This window comes from Haplochromis burtoni, unplaced genomic scaffold, assembly GCF_018398535.1.
Source record: "Haplochromis burtoni strain Fernald_Lab_line unplaced genomic scaffold, NCSU_Asbu1 Contig_8, whole genome shotgun sequence".
Classification (NCBI taxonomy): domain Eukaryota; kingdom Metazoa; phylum Chordata; class Actinopteri; order Cichliformes; family Cichlidae; genus Haplochromis; species Haplochromis burtoni.
Window position 1 is genome coordinate 152,717 of NW_024582369.1, and position 26,009 is coordinate 178,725.

General features: G+C 40.7%; 3 protein-coding genes across 10 annotated transcripts in view; 1 reads left to right on the forward strand and 2 right to left on the reverse strand.

Annotated features, from left to right (window-relative positions):
* syne1a (spectrin repeat containing, nuclear envelope 1a) overlaps positions 1-4,647 on the forward strand; it is a 139,802-nt gene extending 135,155 nt beyond the window's left edge. For all 7 annotated transcript variants that reach the window (XM_042225798.1, XM_005914583.3, XM_005914580.3 and 4 more), the window contains 5 exons: positions 182-310; positions 628-882; positions 1,049-1,123; positions 1,643-1,701; positions 3,270-4,647. In XM_042225798.1, coding sequence (XP_042081732.1) covers positions 182-310; positions 628-882; positions 1,049-1,123; positions 1,643-1,701; positions 3,270-3,546 — 795 coding nt within the window. In that variant the 3' untranslated portion in view covers positions 3,547-4,647. The remainder of the gene's footprint in view (positions 1-181; positions 311-627; positions 883-1,048; positions 1,124-1,642; positions 1,702-3,269) is intronic.
* Positions 4,648-5,612: 965 nt separating this feature from the next.
* esr1 (estrogen receptor 1) lies at positions 5,613-17,926 on the reverse strand. 2 transcript variants are annotated; one of them, XM_042225746.1, is made up of 10 exons: positions 15,847-17,926; positions 15,299-15,724; positions 14,225-14,433; positions 13,296-13,412; positions 12,645-12,832; positions 12,400-12,553; positions 10,890-11,028; positions 9,768-9,901; positions 8,350-8,533; positions 5,613-8,172 (listed from the first exon to the last, which is right to left on the reverse strand). In XM_042225746.1, exons 2-10 carry the CDS (start codon positions 15,592-15,594, stop codon positions 7,845-7,847), a joined length of 1,749 nt encoding a protein of 582 aa, XP_042081680.1. In that variant the 5' UTR covers positions 15,595-15,724; positions 15,847-17,926; the 3' UTR covers positions 5,613-7,844.
* A 46-nt stretch (positions 17,927-17,972) lies between these two features.
* armt1 (acidic residue methyltransferase 1) lies at positions 17,973-21,677 on the reverse strand. The gene is made up of 5 exons (XM_005914588.3): positions 21,318-21,677; positions 20,844-20,949; positions 20,509-20,750; positions 19,827-19,992; positions 17,973-19,478 (listed from the first exon to the last, which is right to left on the reverse strand). The coding sequence occupies exons 1-5, from the start codon at positions 21,374-21,376 to the stop codon at positions 18,699-18,701; spliced, it is 1,353 nt and encodes a 450-aa protein (XP_005914650.1). The 5' UTR covers positions 21,377-21,677; the 3' UTR covers positions 17,973-18,698.
* Positions 21,678-26,009: the final 4,332 nt, after the last annotated feature.

The following is a 26,009-nucleotide window of genomic DNA, read 5'->3' on the forward strand; positions in this document are numbered from 1 at the left end:
CACACACACACACACATATATTCACTGTGTGTACAGTGAAAATATGACACACATATATTAAATATATTAAAAAATATATAAATACCAATTATTTTGTTATTGAAAAGTCTTTTATTTCCTCCTTTTGCGAAACTGGGCATGAGAGACAGCCTTAACAAAAACAACTGTTTATATTTGTCAGGAGTTCCATGAGATGAGTCACGGTCTGCTGCTATGGTTGGAGAACATTGACCGCAGGAGGAACGAGGTGGTTCCCATCCCCCAAAAAGCAAATCGCGAAACGTTACGAGCTCATCATAAAACACTTATGGTATGTCTCTCTTAAAACCGCCTCTGTGTGTAGTAGACTAACCTGGTGTGAGTTTCATACGACTGTTTTACCTTTTTACACTGATCAGTGTTACTTCACAAAGTGGGCACACGTGACTCCGTGTCTTGGTTGATTTGTTCAGACTTGTAGCACCTTTCGTGCAGATGCCCCCAAATTTTTTATATAACACAGTCAGAGGAGACAGAAAATTAGAAGTTGTCTGATTTATTTAGAAATAACAAGTTGAGGATGCACAATAGGTCTTAATTTCTTCCTAATGTGTGGGTGACTCCTCTGTCTGCTTTATTGTTCTGCAGCAAATCAAGTGCGAGCTGCTGGACTCGCAGCAGAAGGTGTCGTCCCTTCAGGAGCTGTCAGCTCAGCTGCTGGTCAACATTAAACCTCAGAGTCTGGCCCAGACCTCAGAGCGGACCCAGGCTCAGGGCAACGAGTGTCTGGAGGCCCAGGAGAAGGTTCACGTGATCTGGAACAGGCTAAGGCTGCTCCAGAGGGAGGTCAACTCAGATCTGGAGGGGCTGGAGAGGAGACTGGGGGCCATGGATGCAGAGCAGGTCAGATATATATTATTGCAAATATGCCTTGTACTTGTGACATTTGGAATGACAATAAAGTTGAATTCTATTCTATGATACTGAGTGCTCATTACTTCTTTAGTGGCATTAGTTTGTTGTAGATCTGAACATCAGAGCGAATGTTGTTGTTTTGGTGTGTTTTCAGGATTGCTCGCCGTTGCCTGTTAGCAGATCTGCAGCACCTGGTTCAGATGTGACCAGCCAGACCCGCAAACGATTGGTAATGTCGCTCTTCATAATGTCCAGAAGGGAGAGGGCTGAGCTCACATTACCTTCCACTTGTTTTTTTTGCTCTGCTAACATGTTTGTGGAAGAAAATGTAGTTGACCCCTCCCACTTCCCTTTTTTTGAGATGTTTTTGCTGCCCCACATCATAATGATCTGCAAAAAAACTCACAAGAAAACCTGGCTTTTCGTTTCTGTAATTTTTAATTTATGTGTAAATACCTGAATATTAACTTTTATTGTAAATGACAGCTAAAACATTTAATCGTGTGAGGGTTTTTTTGGGCTTGACCTTTCTGGATTTAGTTTTGAGAAGCCAGATTTCTTGGTTCTAAAAGTCAATCACCGTCATTGATTACGCTGCTGCTCTTTGGTTATTGATGATGATTTCTCTAGCAATGTTATGGCTCTCTTTATGTTGTTTTTATTCTCATCTGAGGCTTTGTCTTTATTTGCCTTTGACTGAAACATTGTTTTCTTTCTTTTACCCCTCCCTGCTCATTATCTGGTTCAGCCCCGAGGCAAAAGTAGTCAGGCCCACCCAGGACACCCTGAGAGCAGCCCGCGCCACAGGTACCTCTCTCCTGGACTCTAGAAACTTGGGATGATGGTGGAACCAAACCTTTCCAACAAGCATGATTTTTATTAACTCAGTTAGGCACAATCACCTTGTCAAAGATTTGGCAGATTTATCATATTATTTCGATTGCAGCGTTTGTGATCTGCTGCTTTGAGGTTTAAACCCGGCGTTCCATGATCTTCCCTTATTCTCGAGACCATGTTGTCGGCTCTTAAACGAGAGGGGAATCGCCTCCATCAGGCCACTCCCCTTCTCCTTTAAATGTTTTTTTTCACTGCTTCTCTTTGCCCTGCTGCTTTTTGAATGGCATCATGAAGTACTGCCTTCACACATTTTGCTTCTTCTGACTTTGTAGTACGCTCCTCGCCCACTAGATGGCACTCTCTGAGCCCCACTGTCCCCACCTACCCACCCACACCCCAGCGGTCATGCCTTTAGCTCTGTTTTTCTTTTTTGTTTTCCTTCCTCTTTCATTCCCTTCATAGTTTTCCAACAGGATATGATGCATTAACTCCTGGTCTTCCTTCCACGTTAACTCCCATTTTCTCCTCCGTTTCCTTTCCAGACCTCTTTAAACCCACCCCCTTTACACCACATAGTCTCCTAAACTCCTGAACTAGTTTTCCCATGAGGGTTGTAGAGAAACTAAATGTACTTTTTCCCCTCACAGTTTCTTTATGTTGTACATTTGAGATTTTCCAAGTAGAAATTCAGCAGAGCAGAAGGTGTTGCGTGGCCAAATAATTTGAAGCACACATGCGCAGCGTGCACATGCCTACTCACAGCTGCATCACTGTACGATGGAGGTCAATGAAACTGGGATGTCAGCTTGTCTGACCCTCTGTCTCCATGATGACGGGTCGCAGTAAGAACATGCTGTTCTTCCCTTAGAGTTTTTGCTCTGTCAGTGGAAATCTCCAGAGAGGCTTTTGGCATTTCTCCTGCTTCTGTTTGGAAAGATATGTGGCATTGAACTTTCACATAGTGAGCTCTGAAGCTAGAATCCCCCCCCCAAAAAAAACAAAACAAAACACACACACATACACACAGAGATACGGTGAGACGCAGTCCATTATCTGTGAATGCTGTCTTACACGTGCAAGTGAGTGCCTGTTTTGTGTGTTTGCAAATTTCTACATGAGTGTGACTCTTTTTGTATCCTTTCTTATTTTTCCGTTCAACATAATTTTGTTTTCATGCTCTAAATGTCAGATTTACAAACTATAAAATGTAAAAAAAACTGTGAAAAATGCCCGCCACAGTTCCCCCGATGTCTTGTTTTCTCTAAAAGCCTTTCAGCTAGCAACTAAAAGCTAAAAATCGACACGAGTAGAGTGTTTGACAGATGAACAGCTTATGGAGACAATTTTCTACCATTCAGATCCTTTCCAGGCATTTTAAATGAATCTGCAATATTAGTCATTAATTCATAGTCTCATGAAGTCGGAGCATTTTTCACTATAAAGCAGTTTTAGCACTTTTTTTTTTTTTAAAAACCAACAACTAGTGATCTGAGCCCCACTCTCTGCAGTGTTTAATTTTTGTCTGGGTCTTCCTGCAGCCGGAGCAGATCACCAGGCGCCGCTGGCTGCGTTTCCTCCCGTTCTGACCTCTCAGACGTCACTTCATCAGCTTCCTCCTCCTCCTCAAAGGATAAGTCCTTCCTGCTGCGGGTCCTCAGGGCAGCGCTCCCCGTCCACTTGCTCCTCCTGCTCCTCATCGGCCTGGCCTGTCTGGTTCCCATGACGGAGGAGGACTACAGCTGCCACCACGCCAACAACTTCGCTCGCTCCTTCCATCCCATGCTGCGCTACACCAACGGACCTCCGCCCATATGAGGAGCAGCTGATTTTTGTATTTATTTTTTTTAAATCTACCTACTGCTTTGCCAAGGACTCCACTGACTCATGTGAATGTTTCCTATTCACCCTGTGCCCTAAAGGAACAAACTCTTCCCCCTTGCTGGGGATGTATTATGAAGTATTTCAGAGGTGACATGAAGACTGCTGTCACAAAACATTGCACACCCACCCACTCACCTGAGTCACCTCAACCCTTTAAAAAAACAAACAAACAACAAAAACACTCTGGATACCCCCCCCCCAGAAAAAAAAAGAAAAAAAAATTCATGTCGTTTTAACTTAAATAAGTATTTTATTTTTAAGGTTTCTGGAGAAACCTGCGAAATCATTGAAAAACAAAGCACTATTTATATACTGTATGTTGGGAGCCAAAGTCGACTGTGCATTTTTGTCCATTATATCAAGTGCTGCTACTATTTATTTAGTGTTCAATCTGTTACTAGATTGTTAGCATTGATTAAGCTGAAGCCCCACTGTGAGTGGGGGGGATATTGTAAATTTTAAGAGCAGGCCTGCCGTCAGAGTAGCAGATTATTTACAGCCTTGGGTCTGAAGAGATTAGTTTCAGACTCACGTTTGAACATCGACTGAGGAAAAAAAAGACCAAAACCGCACAGAATCAGGTCAGCAGGAGTATTTTTCCCCAGGATGACTCGTTTCAGAAGGACCTGCCTGTCAATTTGGAAATGAAGTCTAAAACCTGCACGTAAAGCACTGACACGAGCACTGTCTGAAGGTACTGCACTGATGCCCTCCAGCCAAGATGGCAGACTTCTTTCTCCAAAAGCCAAGGCTTGTACTTTTTTCTTTTTTTTTTAATTTTAGTATTTTATCAACTGGGACAAAAATGAAAAAAAAAGAGGATGAGCTCTCATTTGTATATCATTGTTTGAAATGCCTTTGAGTACAGGCAGTTATTTTTTTATCTTTCAGTTTGAGCATGCACTTGAAAGTCTCTCGCTTTTACGAAGGCCAAACAATCACTGGTAGTTTTAGTAGATGGCTGTGACATGAAATAGTGTGCTTTGTAATAACTGCGATTATTATTCTGCGGTGATGAGACATCTGAATCTGTTTTAAAAAAATTAAATATGAAAATGGTTATTTATGTATGTACAGTTTGCTAATGCCAACTTCATGGAGAATACCCTCTTTGCAAGTAATAAAACATGAAATATTTACTTCTGTGGATTTTGATTTGGAGAAAATCGAGTCAGGAGAAAGGCGGTGATGAACAATGCTTGTTGTTTTTATTTGTATGCACAGTAAACAAACGACAGTCAAGGCAGGTTTGGCTGGATTTACACTTCCAAATCTGATGTTCTGATCCTGTGTGGAGGCTTTCCACACGTCTCTCAAATGACACAAATCTGCAGCTGCCTCTTTTTTTTTAATGCTTCTCCCCTGGCAACATAAATTTTAATTGCCTGCAGTTTCCACTCATCACAGGTTGCAGGTAATTTCATGTTTGGGCTGGCAGCGTTTTGCATTGAAAGCACGCAGAATAGCAGCCAGACTCGTATCTATCGCTACAGAAGCTGTGTTTTGATCCCAGATTCAGTTGCTTTATTTTTTTATTTTTTAACAATTAGTTAAAAACGCAACTAGCAAACCATCAGTTGAGCAAAAGGTGTCAAATACAGACTCATCCCTGCTTCCCAAGTGTGACTGTGTGCAGTTAATCAGATGCCGTGTGACTGCAAACAAAATTAAGAGAAAGGTACACCTAGTGAGCAGAGTGCTGTGTGCATCGGCTTTATTAACGTAGAGAGAAAGAGAGGAAGGAAGGAAGCAGGCAGAGCCGGGGCCTCATACACTGAAACAGCCAATGATGGTGCAAACAAGAAGTCACCAAAACCTCATTTGAAAAATCTTATCTCATTGTGTTTAAAAAAAATGTGTTGAGCTGAGTTCCAGGGCATCCAAGACATTTTTACACTAATCTACAGTGTACACAAGTATTATATATATTTTGCTTCCAAGGAGCCAAACTTCCTTGTAATTTCAGTTTTCTGACCTTTCTGAAGGTCTTTCGGTTTTTCTTTGGACATTGGTTCTTTCACACCATATTTTTTTCTTTAACACTAACCCATAAATCAATTAAGCATAAAAAAAGGCACCTAACTCAAGAGATGGACCAGTGCTGTGTCTAAACAGTACAGACAATTTAGCAAAGCAGCACTTTTAAACTCCCCTGAGCTTTGTTGCTAGCATCCTGTTGCAAAAGTTTAATCATCATTTGTTCCCATTTCTTTTGCCAAATATATCAAAAATACCAAGAATACCACAGTTTGGCAGGCAGACAATGTATTTTGGCAACAACAAGGTGATTCCGAAAGAGCTATTTCCCAAAAACCTATCCCAGCGTATCCCAACAGGGTTTGCAAAATTCCGGAAACTTAAAAGCTGGAGGACAAAAGAAGAAGTAATATTTCTGATTAGCAGATGAACAGTAAGGGAAAGTGAAGTCCTTCTGATAAAAGAGCTGATAAACCTAAACTTTTGGTTCAATTCATTTTAAATATGTGCCGAGAAGGTCAGGAGAGAGGAACAACAGAGAATGTGAGTGGACGTTCTGTCAGGGTTTTGGGGCTGCATTTCAGCCAGTGGGGTTGGAGATCTTCTCAAAATTGAAGGAATTGTGAATGCACAAAAGTAGCATAAGGGATTGATACTATCTGGAAAGCGTCTCTCCCTGAGCCCGGACCTTAATTATCAAAACAGTGTGAGGTCGTCTTCATAGACAAGAGAACAAAAAGCAGCCAACATTCAAAGAAGAGTTTTGAATGTCCTTTAATGAGCCTAGAGAACTATTCCTGAAGACTACTTAAAGAAATCACAAGAAAGTTTGCCTAAGCCAGTTAAGGCTGCTTTAAAAAATAAACGTGGTTAGAGCAAATCTTGACTTTCAAGCTCATTACATCTGTACAAACTCTGTTTTTACCTTATATACTGTATTTTTATGCTTGTTTTCACAGGTTCCAACAAATCCCTGCATCTATTTCTCATTTTCCTAGAAAAATAAAAACAAATGAGGGTCGAATCAAGACTTTTGCACAGTGCAACCAATATATAACGTATATTGGTATACTCTATGCAGTCCAAAATGTGCATTTAATCTGATGCAAGATTTTAAGCCTAAAACGTTGAGTGGCATGTTGTAGCAAATTATTCAGAGGCTAAACAACCCCCAGGCTGACTGCACTGTTGCAGCTAATCTAAAGTTGGCAAGCTGGCTGTTAAATTTGTCCTCACTGTGTGTTGAAACCATTTCAGGCTGTTAGTCAGACCCAAAAATAGTTTGAATACGTGACCTCAGGAATTTGTAAGCCAACTAAAAGAGAAAAAAAATCTGATAAACTTCCTTTTAGGTGTTTCATTTCTTCAGCTGCATCAAATTCTGCAATTTAAACAGAAATTAGGTTGACATATATTCATTTTGGAGACTTCCTTTTTAACACCGTTATTACCTGTTTCAGCGTGTAGTCTCTCTGCTAACCACACACGTGCACAGTGAACACGGACGGCCACATAACAGAGTAAGGAAAAAGGATTTGACGTAGGTTAGCACAGAGAACAATCCTCCTGTACACAGACGTTACCCAACAAACAGCCAACTGATATTTAGGACTCGATCGCACAATTTCTGCCAACTTAAAATTCAACAGATACATCCTCTCCCACTCCTCACTTCAAAATTGCCATCACTAAAATATTTTTTCTCAGATATATCTGAGAAAAAATTGGGTGCGCTCACCCACATTACCTGATATCTACTTTTTAACAATACCGGCATCTAAGCACAACGAATTCCACGTTCATTTGAACTAGTTTTACCATCATTTCCTGCGTAATTCTTTCTCTTTTATTTCCTTTATATGAAAAAATAATGCCCATCAGCCTCTTAAATCACAGAGGAAGTGCACTTTGGTCGAGGCGAATAAACAGAAAGATTAGCTGCTCATTGTTTGAAATCACCGTAGCTAACAGAGCACCACATTAAACATCTGCTGTTTTGGAAATGATAAGCGGTACTGGAAAGCTGATTGAAAATCACAGGTATCATTAAAGGCAGCGTACAAGGCTGACAGCACTGAAATTCAGACTGCTGTGCAATTCCAATGAGAAGGTTCTCACTAAACAGCTATAAAAATCACCTCATTTATAAATATTCTCTCATGCAAACTCGACTATAACCACCATCTTTAATTCACCAACCCCTTTTTTTTTAAAAATTCTCTACACAAACCATCCATAAAAATGACTTTAAACCTTCATAGGATGGGGGTGCAGTCGGAATGGGACCCCCTGTACTGCAGGACACCTGGACCTGTGGGCGCTCTGCTCAGGTTCTCACACCTCGGGCTCTCGTGGTTGCCTTGAGGTCCTGAACTGGAACCAGCCGAGGAGGTGCCTTCATCATCGCCGCCACCCCCGCCGCTGCTGCTGGTGTTGGGAGAGTCTCTGTCACCCTGGGACCAGGACTGAGATGGTTTGACTGGGCGATGGATGCGTTGAGCATCCAGCATCTCCAGCAGCAGGTCGTACAGAGGCACTTTGTTCTTACACTTCATGCTGTAGAGGTGCTCCATGCCTTTGTTGCTGCAGGGAGTGTAACCAAAGAGAGATGGTGACCTCACCTGCTTTCTAACACTGCATTCTGCAACCTAGAGTCTCTGTTAGATTTTACAATGTGTTTAAAACCTTCCTCACACTGTTACCGCCATCACATTAGGGCGACTGAAACTAGAAATGTTCTCACAGTGTTTTGAGTTCTACCTCATGTGCCTGATGTGGGAGAGCAGCAGGAGCAGCTGGGCCTGTCTTCTTGACTGGTGCTGAGCCGAGCACCCCAATTGGCTGATATGAAATATGAGTGCATCGGTAATGGTGTCCAGCATGTGTTGCACTGCCGCGCTGTCGTGAAGGGGCTCCATTGTGCCAGTGCAGAAAGAAAAGGCACCTAAGAAACCAAGACATCATCAGCTCACTGCCAACTTTCTGTCTAAAGTTCGTTTTTTCTCTTGAACTAATCTTTTCAAACATGTTTTTCTTGCAATATTCACAAAAAAACACAGAAAAGTTTAAATAAGGATGTCACTGTAAACTTAAATGCCCCGTTTTAGAGGCTTCGTTTTTTCTACTGTTCATTCCGTATGATGTCATCAGTGAGACAAGATATTTCTGGTCATCTCAGGCACACAGCTTTGTTTGTCTTTATCTTACAATATAAAGCACCTTAAAAGGCAACTGTTGTTGTGATTTGGCTTGATATAAATAAAACTGAATTGAAAGATAATTGCTGTGTTACCACAAACAGATTGTATATCATCGCCGACTCAACCCCATTCGGTAGCAAACTGATAGCAGACTGACTGCGTGTTGTTGAGGTTTTATTGCCGCCTTAAAAGCAACACGTCAACATCTACGAGTGGTCCAGGATCTGGACCCCAACCATTTCAAAGGCGACAAAATCATGAGATCATTGCACGCCGCCACAATAATTTTGGTTACTGTGCCGCAGTCTTCATCCGCTGTTTTCCCCAGTGTGCCTGCAGCATTAAAGGAAGGCGCGCTAAAACAGCTCGTTTCAGATCAAGGCGTGGCTCCTCTAGTTGAGTCCGAGAAGAAAATTATGGAGCTTCCTTAACAATACTCAGCTTTCTCACAATGAAGAAACGTCTAAATTTTTATTTGAAAAAGGATCTGATCCACATGCCTAAGATGACGCACGGCAATCTCAGTAATCTAAAGTTCATCCCGCTCCAGCAGCTGAGCCAGTAGTGTCATTTCACTGGTATTTCAGACTTCTCTTATAGAATACCTCAATCTCCGGGGCAAACACAGCCCTCTGTGCTGTCTCATGTTGTCATGGGAACAGCTATTGGTTATTGACGGTACAGATCTCTCCAGAACGCTCTGTTCGCCTAATCTGTCTGCGCAGCACTGAGAGCTTTACCTCTGTGGGTGTAGTTTGACACTGTTCAATATTTACTCTCAGGAGCAGATACACAAACCTTTGGTGTGGCGTTCTTGTGAACAAAACGGAGTGGATATTAGAAAATAAATAAATAAATGAACTAGGGAGCGGATCCTTTTATTTGTGAAGTGTCCTTCGATGTTTTCAGGTATCAGTTTGGTCTCTCTCTCTTTTTGAAATGCTTCCACAAGGAGGTCACGTTAACACGGTGTCTTACCGGAGTTTAGCAAAATGATAGCTTTGAGACAGACAAACTCCTCAGGTTTGAGCTTGAGCATCCGAAAGCGGGACGCTGTGGCCAGCAGCATGTCGAAGATCTCGGCCATGCCCTCGACGCATGTGCCTTCAGTCCTGGACAGCAGAATGAATTAATGTGTCATGCAGGAAGAAAAACAATATCAAGATCACACAAGTTACCCAAAAAGTCACATTTTAACAAAAGCAGATCACCGCTTTAGTGCAGAAGGAGAAGAGCACCATCAAACTATCAAACAAGCAACCAGATAAACAACTAATGGACTGAATGGCTGCAAGGCTCCATTTGTCGACACAGTTGAAAGGTGATGGAAAGATGGATAATGTGGCTGGAGTGCAAGTTAAAGTTGGATGGCACAGAGCTGAGGGAATTTGCCAACCCTGGTCCAACAGCATTTTAGTCATCAAGTCCAATTGGAGAGGACACTCATACAGGGACCAGGTTTTAGAGATAATACTCTCTAATACACTTTTGAATCAAATGGGACCATCAGGCACATCAGAGGGTAAAAGCTCTGTCTGCCCGCAAGTCTCCCTCATCCCTCGATCTGTCTCTGCCTCTCTCTTTTTCTCTGAGGTAGATACTGTGCTTTGGCCAGCTTGTTTACTCTTAACATGGCGGGAAATGGAGGGAACAGGCTGTGCCTGCAAAGCAGAAAACAGCCGTGTCTCCCCCGTATCTCTATTTTCTCGTCCTCTCTGTTCATCATTTAGCTCTATCTCTCTCTCACTGTCATCTCTCACTCCATATTTCTTCATTTTCCATCATTCCTTGTATTGAGGGTTTGATTAAATCTCTTTCCTGGCTGCAAGCTCAGCACTGTAATGATGACGGGGTATTTCAGGTAGGAAAGAGGCTGCTCTCCTCTCCATGGGGAACATGTAATTAGTCTTTCACCGTGTGACAGACATGTTGGGATGGCACAATGCCTGGCAAAGTGTGAAATGGAAAATTTACAATGCTGATGTATCACCCTTAAGATGTGTCTGAGATAGAGAAAGAAAGAGAAATAGGTTGGAATAGCAGGGACAGCGAGATGAGAAAGGATACCAAGGTGAAAATTAGGGAAGTATCCCTCGCTACCTGTCCAGGATGAGGTCCTGTGCGAAGATGAGTTTGCCAGGACAGTGGATGGACCTCCAAATGAGCCCGATCATCAGCACCTCCAGCCACGAGCTCTCCAGCAGCAGCACCTGATCGTGAAGAGACAGCTGCAGAAAACCTAGAAACACAAAATACAAAGCACGTCGTGATGAGAATTTTTGATACCATGCAGGCAATCTCAACCACACCCAGCAGATTTAACAATTCTGAGCATTTGAAGCATCCGTCCTGAAACAAAATAAGGCCTTTAGCCAGAAGACTCACAGATAAAAGCAAAATAAAAATCTTCACTACAAATATTAGCCATTAGTAGTTTCAGCCATTATTCTGTACTCAGAAATTAAAAAAAAAAAAAGTAGATAAGTCTACTCAGAATATCTGTGCTTTTTAACCAGGACAAGTAATAGAATATTAATGTCTCCTGCTCACCTTCAACGCACTCAAAAATGACTAAAACGTCCACACTCTTGTTTTAAGCCAGAGAAAATCTACTTGAATATATCATCTGCAATCTCTGCTCACAAAAGAAGCCTTATTGCTGGCAATCAGCTGAGTTAAATTCATATATAATTACAGCCAATCTCCCCCATTGTGCCCCCTGTACAATGTTTGGAACCTTTTGCAATTAAAGTTGGGTATCTTTGGGCTTTTAGTGACACACAAGGTTGTAATGCCTCAAAATCTGGGTTTTAAATCTCCCTGCCAGGTTTGTGTGTGTGTGAGAGCACATGTAAAAAGGGTGATGTGTCTTATACTGCATTTAGGCTCTATGGGGTGCCTGCAGATTGACCAAACAATCCTCTCAAAGGTGATGACTGTAACTACTATTTCTGTAATGGCTCTGTATTCGTGTGGGGGGCTTATGTGTACTTTTACTACAGAGGTCTCCCATCTCTTCGCTGTTTCCTAAGAAGTCAAATTGACAACAACACACACACGACTGCAACTTCACACATTACGTCTGTGCACGATTAAGGGATTTTTTTCCAAGATTTTTTATTAGATGTCACGATGCTCCAAAGAAATGGCGCACATAATTTGCATGTGACCTCACATTTATGCACATGTTGTAGACTGATGCGCTATAACTATTTAACAATAAACAATAGGATACTGTAGCACTTGCATGATTACTGGAAACATTTTATTAAAATAGATCCTAAAGGCATCACATACAACTAAACCTGATCATTTGTCATTTTGTGATGTAAGCCACAGTTTCAGGGCCTGTTAGACATTTAATCTATAAATTATTACAGTGCTGTAATATTTTTTCTTCGTCTTACAGAGAGGATTTTTGTTGATGAACATCACCAGATCCTTGGAAAATCCTAAAGAGTCAAAGAAGACTTCAGGCTAAGATGTATCTGGTAAACTAACACAGCCATTCTATGAACACCCTTAGATACTATCTATTGCTGCTCTTGTCTTAATTCTTAATTGTTGCTTCTTTAAATTCTTCTTTGCTATACTTTAGATGAATTCCTACCTGGAAGCTTCTTGGCCCAGGCGATCATGTGAACCAGCTCCTTGTCGGCCATGCTGGTGAGTAGGGTCATCATGGTGACCTCCGTGTAGGGTTGGTTCATCTTCTGACGAGAGCACAGGGTTGGAGGCTCAGCACCCTGGAGCAGGAGGAGCACCTGGATGACAATCAAAATTTCCCCCTAAATCAATAAAACCTGATAGCGGACTTTCATAAAAACCTGCTGTAGATGCTCACTATTTCCTCACCTGATCAGGAGGTATGCTATTTAAAGAGGATCTTCCTCCTCCACCACTTGTACTGCTGCTGCTCGTTGCATGCTTCCTTCCATCATGAGGGGGCGCCTTTGTGTGTGGCAGGTCTTTGGCTGGTTTGTCTCTGTCGTAGGCCCGTCGTTTTTCACGCCGCAAAACACGTCCGCGGTCCTTACGCATACCTTGAGGACAGACCAAGGATGAAATAACATCATGATACAAAAAAAGAGGGAAAAAACAAACAAGTAGTCATGGGTGTGTAGATAAATCACTTCACTCTTTCCCCCACATTGTTCAAAAATAACTTCATGTTTTGTCACGTCTTACCACAGATGCGCAGATTCTTTTGGACTACTGAGTGATTCAGGAAGTATGAAAACAAAAATGTGACTGAGCAGTTGTACTCCTTAAGAGGAAATCTCTTCAAGGTCATGTTAAAGTTAGTCTCAAGCTTATCTGGATCCAACAGCAGCCTCATGTTTGTGCCAAGTTTTTCCACAGCAAGACAATCAGTTTTTAAATTTATAAAGAAGAGTGTAATTTTTGTTAAAAAAAATTATTAATAGAATTTCTTTACACAATTTTACAAAAAATTAAAACGTGCAAAAGGTGGAGAATCTTTCTTCTGCTGGTGTTCACCCTCACCTCCTTTCATCATGCCCACTTCGTAGCACTTCCTAAGACGGCAAGCCTGGCAGCTCTTCCTCCGATTCTTGTCAATGGTGCACTGATTTGTCGCTGGGCACATATAGTCATTGTGACCTGAGATGAAAGAAAATCTATTACTTTCAGCTACCCACTTCAGTGTGCAGTTCAGATTTAGGTTATTTAGTAGCCAGGTGCACTCTATTCCCCATTCTAAATGAATCTGAGATGGAGCAAATTAAAACGTGGCATCTTGGCTTTGTCATTGCCATGGAGACAATTGGTTTCTTCTTGAGCGCTCTTTCATTGCACGACTTTGCATCAATGCACAAACCGCATCAAATCATAAACATGACGCAGACACCAAGCATACTGAGTTTTGGTTTGCACACATAGGGGCAACAGCACAAAGAGTTTGGAAAACAGTTGATGTCTCACAAATGAAAATAAATAAATGGACTGAAACCTAAATTGTCTCTCAGTTTCACAATGTCCACTTTCTGACATGTGTCCTCCCTCCGTCTCCTCCTTTAACCCAACAGTATTCAACTCCAATTAGGCTGCTTATTTTTCTGTAAACATTACAGGTCGTTCACTTCTGTAAAATGAGCCAACAACATCCAAACTTCCTGTCAGGAATGTTCTTTAGATTTCTCCATGTCATAAATTAACCCATATTTAATGTCTTTGGCTGAAGGACAGGACACTATGTCTTTTCTGCTTGATAGCACTCAAAGTTAAGAAGCCAATTACTTTAGTGCACTGTGTTCTTTAATACTGTTATTTTCTATGACAGACACAATAAAGCCCATGATTTAGACAGTTTCCTAATTTAATCAACTGTAGTTGATCTGTAGTGTTTCACAAAATATAGCGCAATCCTTTTATATCTACTGATGACAAACAGATAAAGCAGACAGACTACCTACCCTGGATGCTCCTCTTGAAGAAGGCCTTGCAGCCCTCACAAGACCACACCCCATAGTGGTATCCAGACGCGTAGTCACTGCACACAGCGCAGAAACGCGTCTCTTTGGTCATTTCAAACCCCCCAGCTCCAGCTCCCAACTCGCCCAAGCCGTATGCCTCATCACGGGTACCACACTGGTCGTCTCTGGGAACCGGCTGATGGCTGGACCTGCAACACGCCATGAATTTTAATTTGGTAATTTCTTTTGTTTTCATAAAGATAAAGCTCAGTTGCAGAGTTAATCAAATAATACATCTGGATATTTTTGCCAAAAAAATGGAACATTTTCTTTTCCCTGAAAATGTTAGGCAAGTCATTTAGTGATTAATCAAATCTTATCAGAACGACTTTAATACGACAGCAGCTGACAGCAGGAGCGGAGTTTTATTTTTCACCTGAGGCAGGAAACAAACTGTGTGTGTGCGTCTGTTGTTCTTACGTATTGTTCCCTTTTCAAGGTCCTTAACAAAGTCCTTAATCTCTGGAATTAGAGACCAGGACAAAGCTTGATCCTTTCCTCAGAGATAATAGTTTGTTTTTATTCTCTTGCTTTATACAAAACATATGTGGTTATATAATTGTTCTGTTATAACGGCATTTACAGGACCCAACTGAATGTCACTGCCATAATTCACTAATTACAAATTCTGAATTTAGTTTTCCAGTAATATTTTGTTCTACTGTCCCCTGGTAGAACACACCAATTAAATAAATAAATGCCAGAAAACACCGGGCTTAATTCTTTTCTTTATGGTATAGTCACCTAAAATTTATAATGAAGACATGATAGAGGCAGCTACAGCTGTCACAATGAAGCAGCATACCTGATGAACTGGTTTTGACTGTACTTATCATGTTACGCTTGCATAATCACCAAACTTTTGCACAAACACAACTGACCAAACAATCAAAACCAAGCCCTGGATGTGCCATTGCCAGACAAATAACTAAATGTGTCAGAAGGGGGTAATAATTCCATTCACTTTTTTCCTGTCACTTTTCTCCACCAGAAAACAAAACTGCATTTCCTCACCTGTAGACGGGTGTTGAAGTGGTTTCCAGATAGTGGTGGCTGGGCGGGTGCATAAAGGGGCTCAGCCGTGGGCTGGAGGGCACAAACACAAGTGGACTGGTTGTCCCACTGCCCAGGGACTGAAGACTGCCATCGGACGGTGGTCCATGAGCGTCCAGAGGAGCCGAGTAGCAGCCAGTGGTGGAGTGGCTGTAAAGAGGAGTCGGGGCAGGGGTGGGGGCGGCATAGTCATAAGACCCTTCCAGGAAGTCCACAGTGGCTACCCCTCCAGACCCCCGGCTCTCTTCGGGGTACATGTCGTTGAGGGGGGCACACAGCGATGGCGAGACGCGAGTTGGAGAGTGGGGCTCCAGCTCTGAGGAGGCTGGGCTGTCCCTGGGTCTGAGTACTGGTCCGCACGGCTGTCTGCTCTGCGCTGGGCTCTGCCTGAGCAACATCACAGCACAACAGCAGTGATAAGCAACATGATTTAGACTGGCTCTCCCATTTGTTGGGAGGGGGAGTGGAGAGGAGTGTTGCTCTCCCTCTCTTTATTTTTTCCCCCTCACTTGCTCTCTGGGTCTCTTCTCTCCAACAAAGCTTGTCAGACAACTTGAAAGCTCCACTGTTATTCAGCTTTTTTGTGTCTGCCTTCAGCTTCTGGTCACTAAGCTCCAAAAGAACAAAATAAAAAGAGTTTTAAACTACTCTTCCCGTATTTTATTTATTTTTTGTCAGCAAAGCAGCTCCTTCTTTTCTAATACATCTTCACCAAAGTGTGAGAGGGAGAAAGGCTGGTGGGACAGAGGGAGAAAAAAAATAGTCATTCACAAACAACTCGTGTCTTCTCATGCGTGCCACAGTTCCCACTCGTCATTTGTGTAATATGGAAGAATTGTCACTGGTTGCACCTGTTTTGCTGAGAAAAGTTGACTGCTTATTCATTATTTGTTCAGCCGATAGCAGCACAGGACAGATGTGATGTACTGCCAGTCTATTTCCAGTGAGATTTAAAGAAATCACTGTGGACAGTTTACAACAACAACAGCAGAGGCTGAAAGAAAACCACAATCTACCATTACTACTACTATACTACTACTCACCACTTACAAACGAAGCATCCTCCTATGTGCTGTACAATGTACTGGCTCTGCTTGCCTCACAGGCATTTAGTTGAGCTCATTGGACACAATGGGAACAGTGGAAAGGTTTGAAAAAAAGGATAAACAAATTAAAGATACAGCCAAATCGATAACCGTGGTGCGTTTAAGTGCCAGGTCACCATAACACAGCAAACAAAGCAGGAGGTCAAATCTCTTTCTGACAGCGAGTAATTACACAATCAATCCCCAATGAAGAGATTGATAATCATTTTTATGCTTCACATTTATTTCTTCTCGTTAAAAATTCCAATAAATCTGAGAGAAATTTTAAAAGATACCTTCTGAGTCACATTCCATTAGGGGAAGGTTGATATAAGTTACAGATCCACAGCATGGACCAGTTAATCATCACTTTATCTGTTCAAATCACAGGCGAAGCAGAACACTATGTGTACATAAACAAAGCCAAGGGACCGACCAACCACTGTTGATAAAAATTAAATGTAAAAAATAACTGTTTACAGATTTCAGAGTCAATGACAGAAAGACGCACAAAAATTTTTTGGGCCATTTGAATTCACGTCTTCTTGCTACTCAAGTGAGACATGTTGTAATTTATGTGAGAAATTTATAAAGTCAAATATGTTCTCATGCAATAATTAATGGCTACCACCAAGTGGGGGAGAAAACTTGACACAGAGCCCTAATTTTCCTTTCTCTGTGGTACATCTTTCTTGTGTAAACAGCCCAATTTTCAGGACATGTCAGGTCAAGTGGAAAACAAGTGGCCCTGATGATTTTTTTCTATTTTCCCTAGAGTAAAATGAAGACATTGTTACACCAGGGGAAAAGAAAATGAAGGGTGAGAAATGAAACAGCTAAATCACCTAAATGATTCAAGATAAGATGCTTCCTGCAGTAATAAGGCCTCATTTTCATAAGGTACCACATTCACAAAGCATCAGAGCAGCCTAAATTATGCCAGTGTTGTTACAGCTCATTCTGAATTGTAATGCACATACTGCAGCATTTCCAGCTGTTTTGTTGGCCATTTTTCTTGGTCCAACCCGACCTGAGTAAATGAAAGGTCATCAGGAAAACACTCTTATAAATACAGACTAAAGTCACAATCCTGGTGAACTGACTATCTTATAAGAGATTGTGTGTTTACAAATGTATTTGTTCATTGTTTTAACATTAAGGTTAACTGGGTCTTTATATTTTGCTGTGTATACATGTAAATTAAACTCTCCTGTTACACTGTTACATGCAAGACCTAAAATACAGGTCAAATTTAAGATCAAATCACAACAGCAGTCACCTCAAGGTGCTTCACACTGTAAGGTAAAGGACCATATAATAATGGTAAAGTCCTTACAATAATGTCGAGTTTAGGCAGCTACTCTGCACTGTGTTGGCACGTGGTATTCAAGAAGGTTACAGTGGAGGAATTATATCCTTAAATTTAGTTATAGCACTTTCAGAAATGCATTCATTTCAATATGGACAAATTAACAAAATAGCTATTAGTATACAAAAAAAAAAACCAAAACATTTTTCTTGCTTGTAAAGTACGACAAAAGGAAAAAGAGCAGAGTCATAGTAGTGATTTATTAAATCAAAACAAATGATCAAAATAACATTTTCACCCAGCAGCACTATGGGATCCAGTTAACATCACCTGTTGATTACTAAAAGTGACAAACGACATGACAATGTGCAAAGAGACATCCACTTTTATCTATGGAGATAGAGGTCCAGGTTCCCATTTTAAGCAAAACAAGCACATGCCACTTATTGTTACACTGCTCCAACAACAATGTAGTTTTCAAAAAATGTTATGATCTGCTTTTGGTGAACTTAACTCGCTGTAATCACACGGAGTAAAACAACCTGAGCTGAATAAAAAAAAAGAAAGAAAAACAACAACAACAAAAAAACGCAAACAAACTATAAGTTAGATTTACATCATTCTCACAACTGCATGCAAAACTGTTTCTGCTATAGAATTCATACTCAGTTTTTTCTCAGTAATTGCTCGCAGCATTAACCTGTAAACAGTATGACTAAATTCATGGTTTACAACACATGTAGGATAAAATGTAGGATGTGAAATTTTGATATGAGATGGCTTTTTATGAAATTATTACTGAGTATTAATTATTGTGCGCGTTCCTGAATCAAACTTGATGAAGTGCTAGTAAACAGCATTTAACAATTCCCCTAACTGAAGTGTCTAGTGGTTTAAAGGTATCGCCTGCTTATGAAGCTTCTTTTTAAACCCATGTCATCAAAGTGAGTTCCTGATTTGAACCTTACTATTCTGACTTTGGATTGTGGAACTGAATCACAGCGTACTTGCCGCTAGTCATCCAGCTTGGATCTTGGGAGGTAAGCTTCTCCCCTTGTCCCGGTTGCAGACCAACCTGAATGTTGGCCTTGAGAGTCCTCAGGCTGCACAGCGGTGCAGGCCCAAAGCCTCGCAGTGCAGTTTCAAAGCTTACTGTGTGCTCCCAGTCCCTGTCTCCAGTCAGCTTCCTGTAGTTGAGATCGCCTTTAAACAGCACCAGGTCTGCTCCCTGCAGGGTTGTATACAGGTCAGGAGCATCGGCTGCCATGTCGCAGAACTCATGGGGCTGTGTCCAGAAAGGATGATCATGATAGCACCACATTCCCTCTTTCAAGTACCTCTGCCACTGAACACCACATTTGGAAACCCACTTGTGATTGGTTGCCATGGCCTGCCGAATGGTCCACTGAAAATCGTTAGCTGTGACGTCAGAGACAAACCACGGGATGGATTTGCCATGAAAATGAATCTGACGTGCAAGGCCAGAGGAAACCAGGAAGTCGGCTAAGACCAAGTCAGTGACCAACTCGAAGCCAGCATTGTCTAGAACAATGTCCACTCTGTCTGCATTGTTTTTCCCTGAATCCCTTGGCCTCTGCGCAGAAATAAGAGCTGACCATACCCTTTTGGTGTCATCCACCAGGATGAAGGGCAGGAGGCTGTAGAGGGAATCTAGTGGACTGGTCTTCTGGGAGTTCTCTTGGCCAGCAGATATTGACAGATCACACTTGTTTCCCCACAGAGATACCTTAAAAGAGTCACAAAATGTATTCAATAAATAGTAACTGAATACTGTAAAACATAAAATCTCCAAGAACTAATGCACCACATTTATTGCAGTTATGAAGGTCTAATCCCACTGGTATTAGTGGGTTCATTTTAAATTAGGCTACCAATCACAACAAGGATTCACAAGAGGACCATTCATCTCAGGTGTAGCCAGAATCACTCACTTTTAAATACTAAAAAGCAAAGTTTTAAATAAATAAATAAATAATTTAAATAAATACAAATGGAAAATTGAAAAAAAAGAATAGTAACTTACATACTGAGAATCTTGTAAATGTATAGCTTTAAGGACATAAATTGAACTGACCTGCATTAGTTTGCTGAAATGCTCAAACAGCGGATTCTTAGACAGCTCATCTATGTTGTTCTTGATGCCCTCCAAGTACGTACACAAGGACATCACAGCCTGTGAAGACTCAGTAAAGCTCTGAGTCTTTCCCTCATTAAAGACATCAAAGTCACTGATGGGAGGACTGAAATAAAAGAAGAAATAAAATCATAACAGAAATCATAACAAAAACTAAACAAACACAATCTAAAAAGAAATGAGAAGGGGAATTGGAGAGCATATCCTCTGCCAAAGATAGAGCTCAGATTTTCAAAGCAACTGATCTGGATTTACACAACAACTAAGTGGATGCTTCCTTGTCTTCTATTGTACCTTTGCATAAAGTTTCATGAAATTCAGTTGTGTTAATTTTTGTCTAACCTGGCTAACAAACAAAGAGATAAATACAAGCCTTGGCAGAGGAACATATTTACTGAAGGTCCACCGGTTGTGAAACTCAAGGTTGATGTTGATGGTCAAAATCATTTATCCACTAACCAATGCCACTGTGTTTTTGTTTTTCTATGCACCACTATATCAGTCAGTACCAAGGTTTTGTCAGTATATAAAAGTATCCCTCAGTAATATACTAAAAGTTATTACAAAATTCCAGGGTTTACATCTACAGTAGCTTCCATTGTAACATATAAATGCTTCTCACTTGAGCAAGAGCGCCTCGTGTATCCTACGGTACATGTAGCACTCCACGTAAAGCCAGGGAGACTTGAACCAGCTGACAGGCTCCTGGTCACCTTGCAGTCTCTGCTGCCTCTCTAGGTATTGGTTCCAGGAATCTGTGTCCGGTAGGCCGTCTGTCAGTGCTAGCACTGGCTTGTCAGTTTGCAGCTCATTCCTCAGCTTAGATAGCAGAGATATAGCTTGCTTCTCTGCCTGGATACCCACCTGGTTGAAAATAAAGGGGAAGCACCGGCAAAATCCAACGCAAGTCTTAACGTGAACCTCATAACTGCCTCAATTGAATGAACGTGGTCTTACCTCTCCGTATTCCTCAAAAAACTTGTTTTTATTGCGATGAATTGTGTCAACAACTTTGGTCAGGATGGTGGGTAGTCTGTCTCTAACGGTCAAATAAGCAAATGACCTGCAGAGAAAACATATAACCAAGAATAAATCCCTTTTATACTGCAGCACTGATTTGCAAGTTAACTAGCTAATAAGCCATCTGTAAGCTTAGCTTTTTCTTTGTGGAATACAAAAAGTATACTCCCTGGAGTGATATTACCTTCGCATGCTTATCTTTGTTTACCCATAAAATTTCTGGTTTGACCTAAACGACGTCCTGTGCTTGAATATCTACACACCATCACTGCCAACTTACAGCTAGCAGGAAGCTAATGCTATTGCTAGTCTGGACTCTACGACGTTACGAGACCATTTTCATAAGGAAACGTAAATCCCCAGGTTATTAAAAATTCTGCGATAAAGTCAAGTAATCAGCTGTCAACCTACCCAACCACTCTGGCAGACAATGAAGGGGGAACTCCGTGCATAGTTTGATCCGTCGCCATGATTTTAGCAGGGGTTCAAATTCAAACTTTATCAATAAAAGCACTGGGACAGCAATAAAGTTTTTTGAATAGCTAGGAGGTTAAAGGTGACGTCTGCTTTTCTGCAGAAGTCACGTGTTGAGATAGGTTGCCCCAGGGTTCACTTCTTATTTTTGCTAAGAATATTTTTACATTTGTAAAAAATACATTTCTTCCCGCTTGCGCTTTGTGCTTTTAGTGAGGGACACGATACTACCATCTAACGGTTAACACGTAAACTACAGTGCTGACAACCTGTCAAACTGTTACCGAGACTGCATTTTCAAGTTGTATCAACTGTTTCAGCAATACATATTACCTTAAATATCAAAGGTCTCAAAGCTGGTGTTATCTCAGGTGGCTCTAAGGTTGGTACGCCTGCCGCGTTGCATTGAGCTGCTGAGGTAGCACGCTGAGCATCACTTGTTGTCCAGGGCAACAATTGTCATGGAGACATTCATTTATCCTATTAGAAAAGGCCAAAGGGTTTTTGGCGGCAAAAGGGGAGGAGGAGTGGGCGGGGTTGGGTACTGCGGTTTCCATTGACTTCCTGTTTCTGACCCTTGTCAAATGTGGAAGAATAACAATGCATACAAGTGTCGTTTTTTATGTGTAATATGTTTGCTTATATTAGTAAATACAGAATGTGGGCAAAAGGAGTTATAAATGGGTTATGTTATATATTAATATGTTATATATGTTGTTTCTTCTTCCTTCTTAAAACCTTTACTAAATTCTACATCAATAACAACTAGCTGTGTTTTTCATTAGTTTGCCGGCCAACATGTGAAACAAAAACACGCACATGTAAAACATCGAATCTTTTTTGGCAACTGCTACATTTCCTTTATTTAACCAGGTATAAAGCAAAACGTAATCCTTGCTCTTACAAGATAAAACTTGTTTATTTTTTTAAAGTTTAAGTCTGAACATGAAACAATTCAACTTAATATTTTTATATGAGATGGGGTAAATGTAAAAATTTATTTTTCAAGACAGATCTGGCCAAGAAGGCAGAGGAAATTGCACAGGTCTATGAGCATACTTTAATGACCAAAAATAACTTGATTGATTATAATGTGCATAGTAACACAGAGTCGGTGTCAAATGCAGAGACTTTATTTTATCTATGTAATATCTATCTAAATCACATTCACTACGGTGTATTTACTAATGTAAATAAAGATACTAACACATGAAATACATGAAAAAAATCTGAAATCACGCATTGACCGAAAAGTTTAGAAAAAGGTTGACCTACTGACACCCCTTTTAACGACTCCTTCATCTATAGCCAAGAAGGTTACGAAAATCAACCAATCAACGATTAACGAAAATGGGAAATTTAATTGGCAAGTAACAGAAGAGCAGTCAAACTAACAGCTAAAGAATACAAAATCTAATACGTTATTTTTAGCTTGTGATACACATGACTCTGGTATGCCAAAAATAACAGGGTAACATGCACTGTATATGTCGTGTTTGATCAACTCCAGGAAAAAATACAACAAAATAAAACAAACAAAACATGGCAACAGAGTAGGCCTAATGACGTAAATTCGCGGTCGGTCCGTTTTTTGTTTGTTTTTTTGTGGGGTTGGGTGGGGGGGATCCGGGCTTCCCCTTTTATGAGAAACATGGCCAACTGACTCTGCTATCACGATTACTGGCCTGGAGAGATGCGCATATCAATTAATTCAGGCGGTGCTTTCCCTTCTCTCAGATCATCCCCGCGGTCACTATGGGAACACAACCGGGCGGTTGTCAGGATGTCGGGGTCCTTGGGAGTGGGAGTCCAGCTGCGTCCACCTCCGCTGTTCATCCATCGCCGGCTTCCCATCCCCCCGCCGGGCCCCAGCCTGGCCGGATCTGTTTTTCTAAACCGAGAGAGCAGTGACTCACCACTCCGGTTTCAAAACAGGCCAAGGACGGGGGCAGGGCGGCAGTTAACGTTAAAGGCCTTGTTCAGCTGGGTGTTTCAGCTCCCCACACGCAGTCACGCCATGCATTACTTAACAGCAGGATTTCGTTTGTGCGACAAGCCCCTAGAAACTGCAGGAACAGGCACAAATTTCACCATTCTCGTGTTAAAAGATACGTTACTGCAGCGCAGATGAATTAACCGGTAATAACTGCAAAGAATAAGTTGTTCTGAGAAAATTTAAGACAGATTAAGTCCATATAAACAAACGTGGGAAGGAGTACATTTATCCTAATGACACAGAATAAAGCTTGAATGTATTGATCCTCATTGTAAACAGTAACAGTGATCCAGTGGTTTACAGTTTATCTACTACATTCAGTACATCCCTGTCGTGCATCTTTCAGTAATCAAATATGCTTTTGTTCTTGACGTCCTCGTGGTCTTAATCCATGTTTTGCTTGTTAAATATTTTGAACCATCCATAAATTTACATTTTTATTAACCGAGTAGCTTAAGTAATGTTATGGCCAAGATTGTTTCTCCTTTTTTTGTTAACAGGACAAAGACTTAAAAGCCCTTACGTCCCACCTAATAGCCATTTTACCCCTTCCTTTGAATAGACTCCACCCAGCCTCCTGCAAAGCAAGTATTTTCAAAGAGCCACAACTTGCTTAGGTTCATCCTCCCTTGCGAACCCTGTGTCCTTAAATGTAGCTCAGTAATGGCAGGCCTTGGGGGAAAAAATGGTGTTTACACTGGGACAACATCCAGCAACTTGCTGATGACAACATCTGATGACAAAATATTGACATGACTCCAAAGTACACACGTGACAAGGTCCGCCTATACTTTCTGTGTCTCTGGTTTTGGTTAAAATTCAACTGAAACTACTTCCCCTTCACAAAACTTTTCAGAATAAGACTTCCAACATTTTGAGTTTCCCAATGCATTTGTTTTTTTTTTTCTTTTCTTTTTTTTTGAGCTCACAAAGTAACAGCTGTAACTTAAAGCCCCCTCCTGAACTCTATACAAATTGATGCATTTTCAGAGTTTTCACATCACATAGTTGTAGGTGGAAAGTGTCTCGCCTATAACACGAGTTTAAGGTGCACACCAGTGAGCATGTCTGGTGACATCACAACCAAACCTGTTCCAAGAAGTAACTCTGCAACATATTTTTTAGCTTGCTTTGCTGGGCAACTTTCACTGATGTAGGGGACATCTTTTTATTGAGGAATTAAACTTTTGAAAATAAAAGAAACAGAAATGTTATAGTTGGTGTCCAAGTGATTGGGTGATACAAAGTTAATGAAATATTAGACCTTAACTGTGTTTGCAACTAGGAATTTACACATATAACACTGCCAAGGCAAGTTACCACTACAGAATACAGAGTACAGCGTTGGTTTCTTTGCTACTATTTGTACTCTTTTACAGATGTGGCAGGAAATTACTTTAGTTCCACAAATAAAAAAGAAGTGACAATAAATAGCCAGAATACTGATAAAATATCTAAATATAACATTACCCAAACATGTGACATGATATAGTCATATAGGAACCAAGTAGTTACCATAAAAAGAGAGTGTAGACTTTTAAGTTGTGTTACAGATTTACTTAATGTGATTCTTGAATTCTGAAATTCTGTTTTGCTGAAAGATAAAGGGATTTGTTTAAGAAACTGGAACCAAAACAGACCAACAGTGATCACAATCAGAATCAGCTTTATCGATCAAGTATATGAAAACAAACAAGGATTTGTGCTGTTCTTTTTTCTCTTTGTTCTCAATGTACTTAACAGAATAGACAAAAAGACAACAGCAACGTAACACAAACAATAACAACGTGTACAGTGTGTTTAGATTTATATTTGCAATGCAATGGTGCAGAGTGCAATAAATTGTGGAACAAATAACAGATGGATCACTAGTTATATATACAGTATATGCATGGAATATTGACAGTATTATGTATAATATAGACATGCACAGCAAAACAATATATACACCATGCTTTAGTTCAGCAGCAGGATTGTGGATGTTTGAGTTATATATAATTCATCATCATACAGTTAGGTTTTCAACTGCAATATAATTATTACTCGATTATAATCTAAACAGGTATATTAAGTATGGTGTCTTCTTCATAAAAGCGACCACTTTTCTTATTCCAAAGAACAATGCAATTTTTTAAATAATCAGTGTGAATACATTTAATATTCTTATCTGATTTAAGAAATACTATAAAAATTATTTAAGTGTTAAAGTTGTAAATAAAAATAAACAAATTAGTATTTCTCCCCTAATTATTATTACTGTTAAAAACAAAAGTAAAATCATAATGACCATTTAAACCTAGCGTGTAATAGATATCTTAATTCGTCTTTTGAACCGTTATTTGATGTCTGCAACAGCCCCCGACATGCACGGTTGCGTTAGCCTAGCTTAAGTATCTCTATACTGCCCTTTAACTTGTTGAAAATCTACTTTAACCTTATATGCAAACATGAGACGACTGTGAGTAACGCAGTTTGTAATGTGGCCAAAAAGTCATGGCCAACACACAGTGACAGAGACACTCACTGCCACAGTTTGGTTTTATGTTTACGTGTCGTTAACGGCAGCGGCACAATTATTAACTCGCAGACTGCGTGGCTGTTTGTGTTCAGCCTCTTCGGCCGACTGTCAAAAA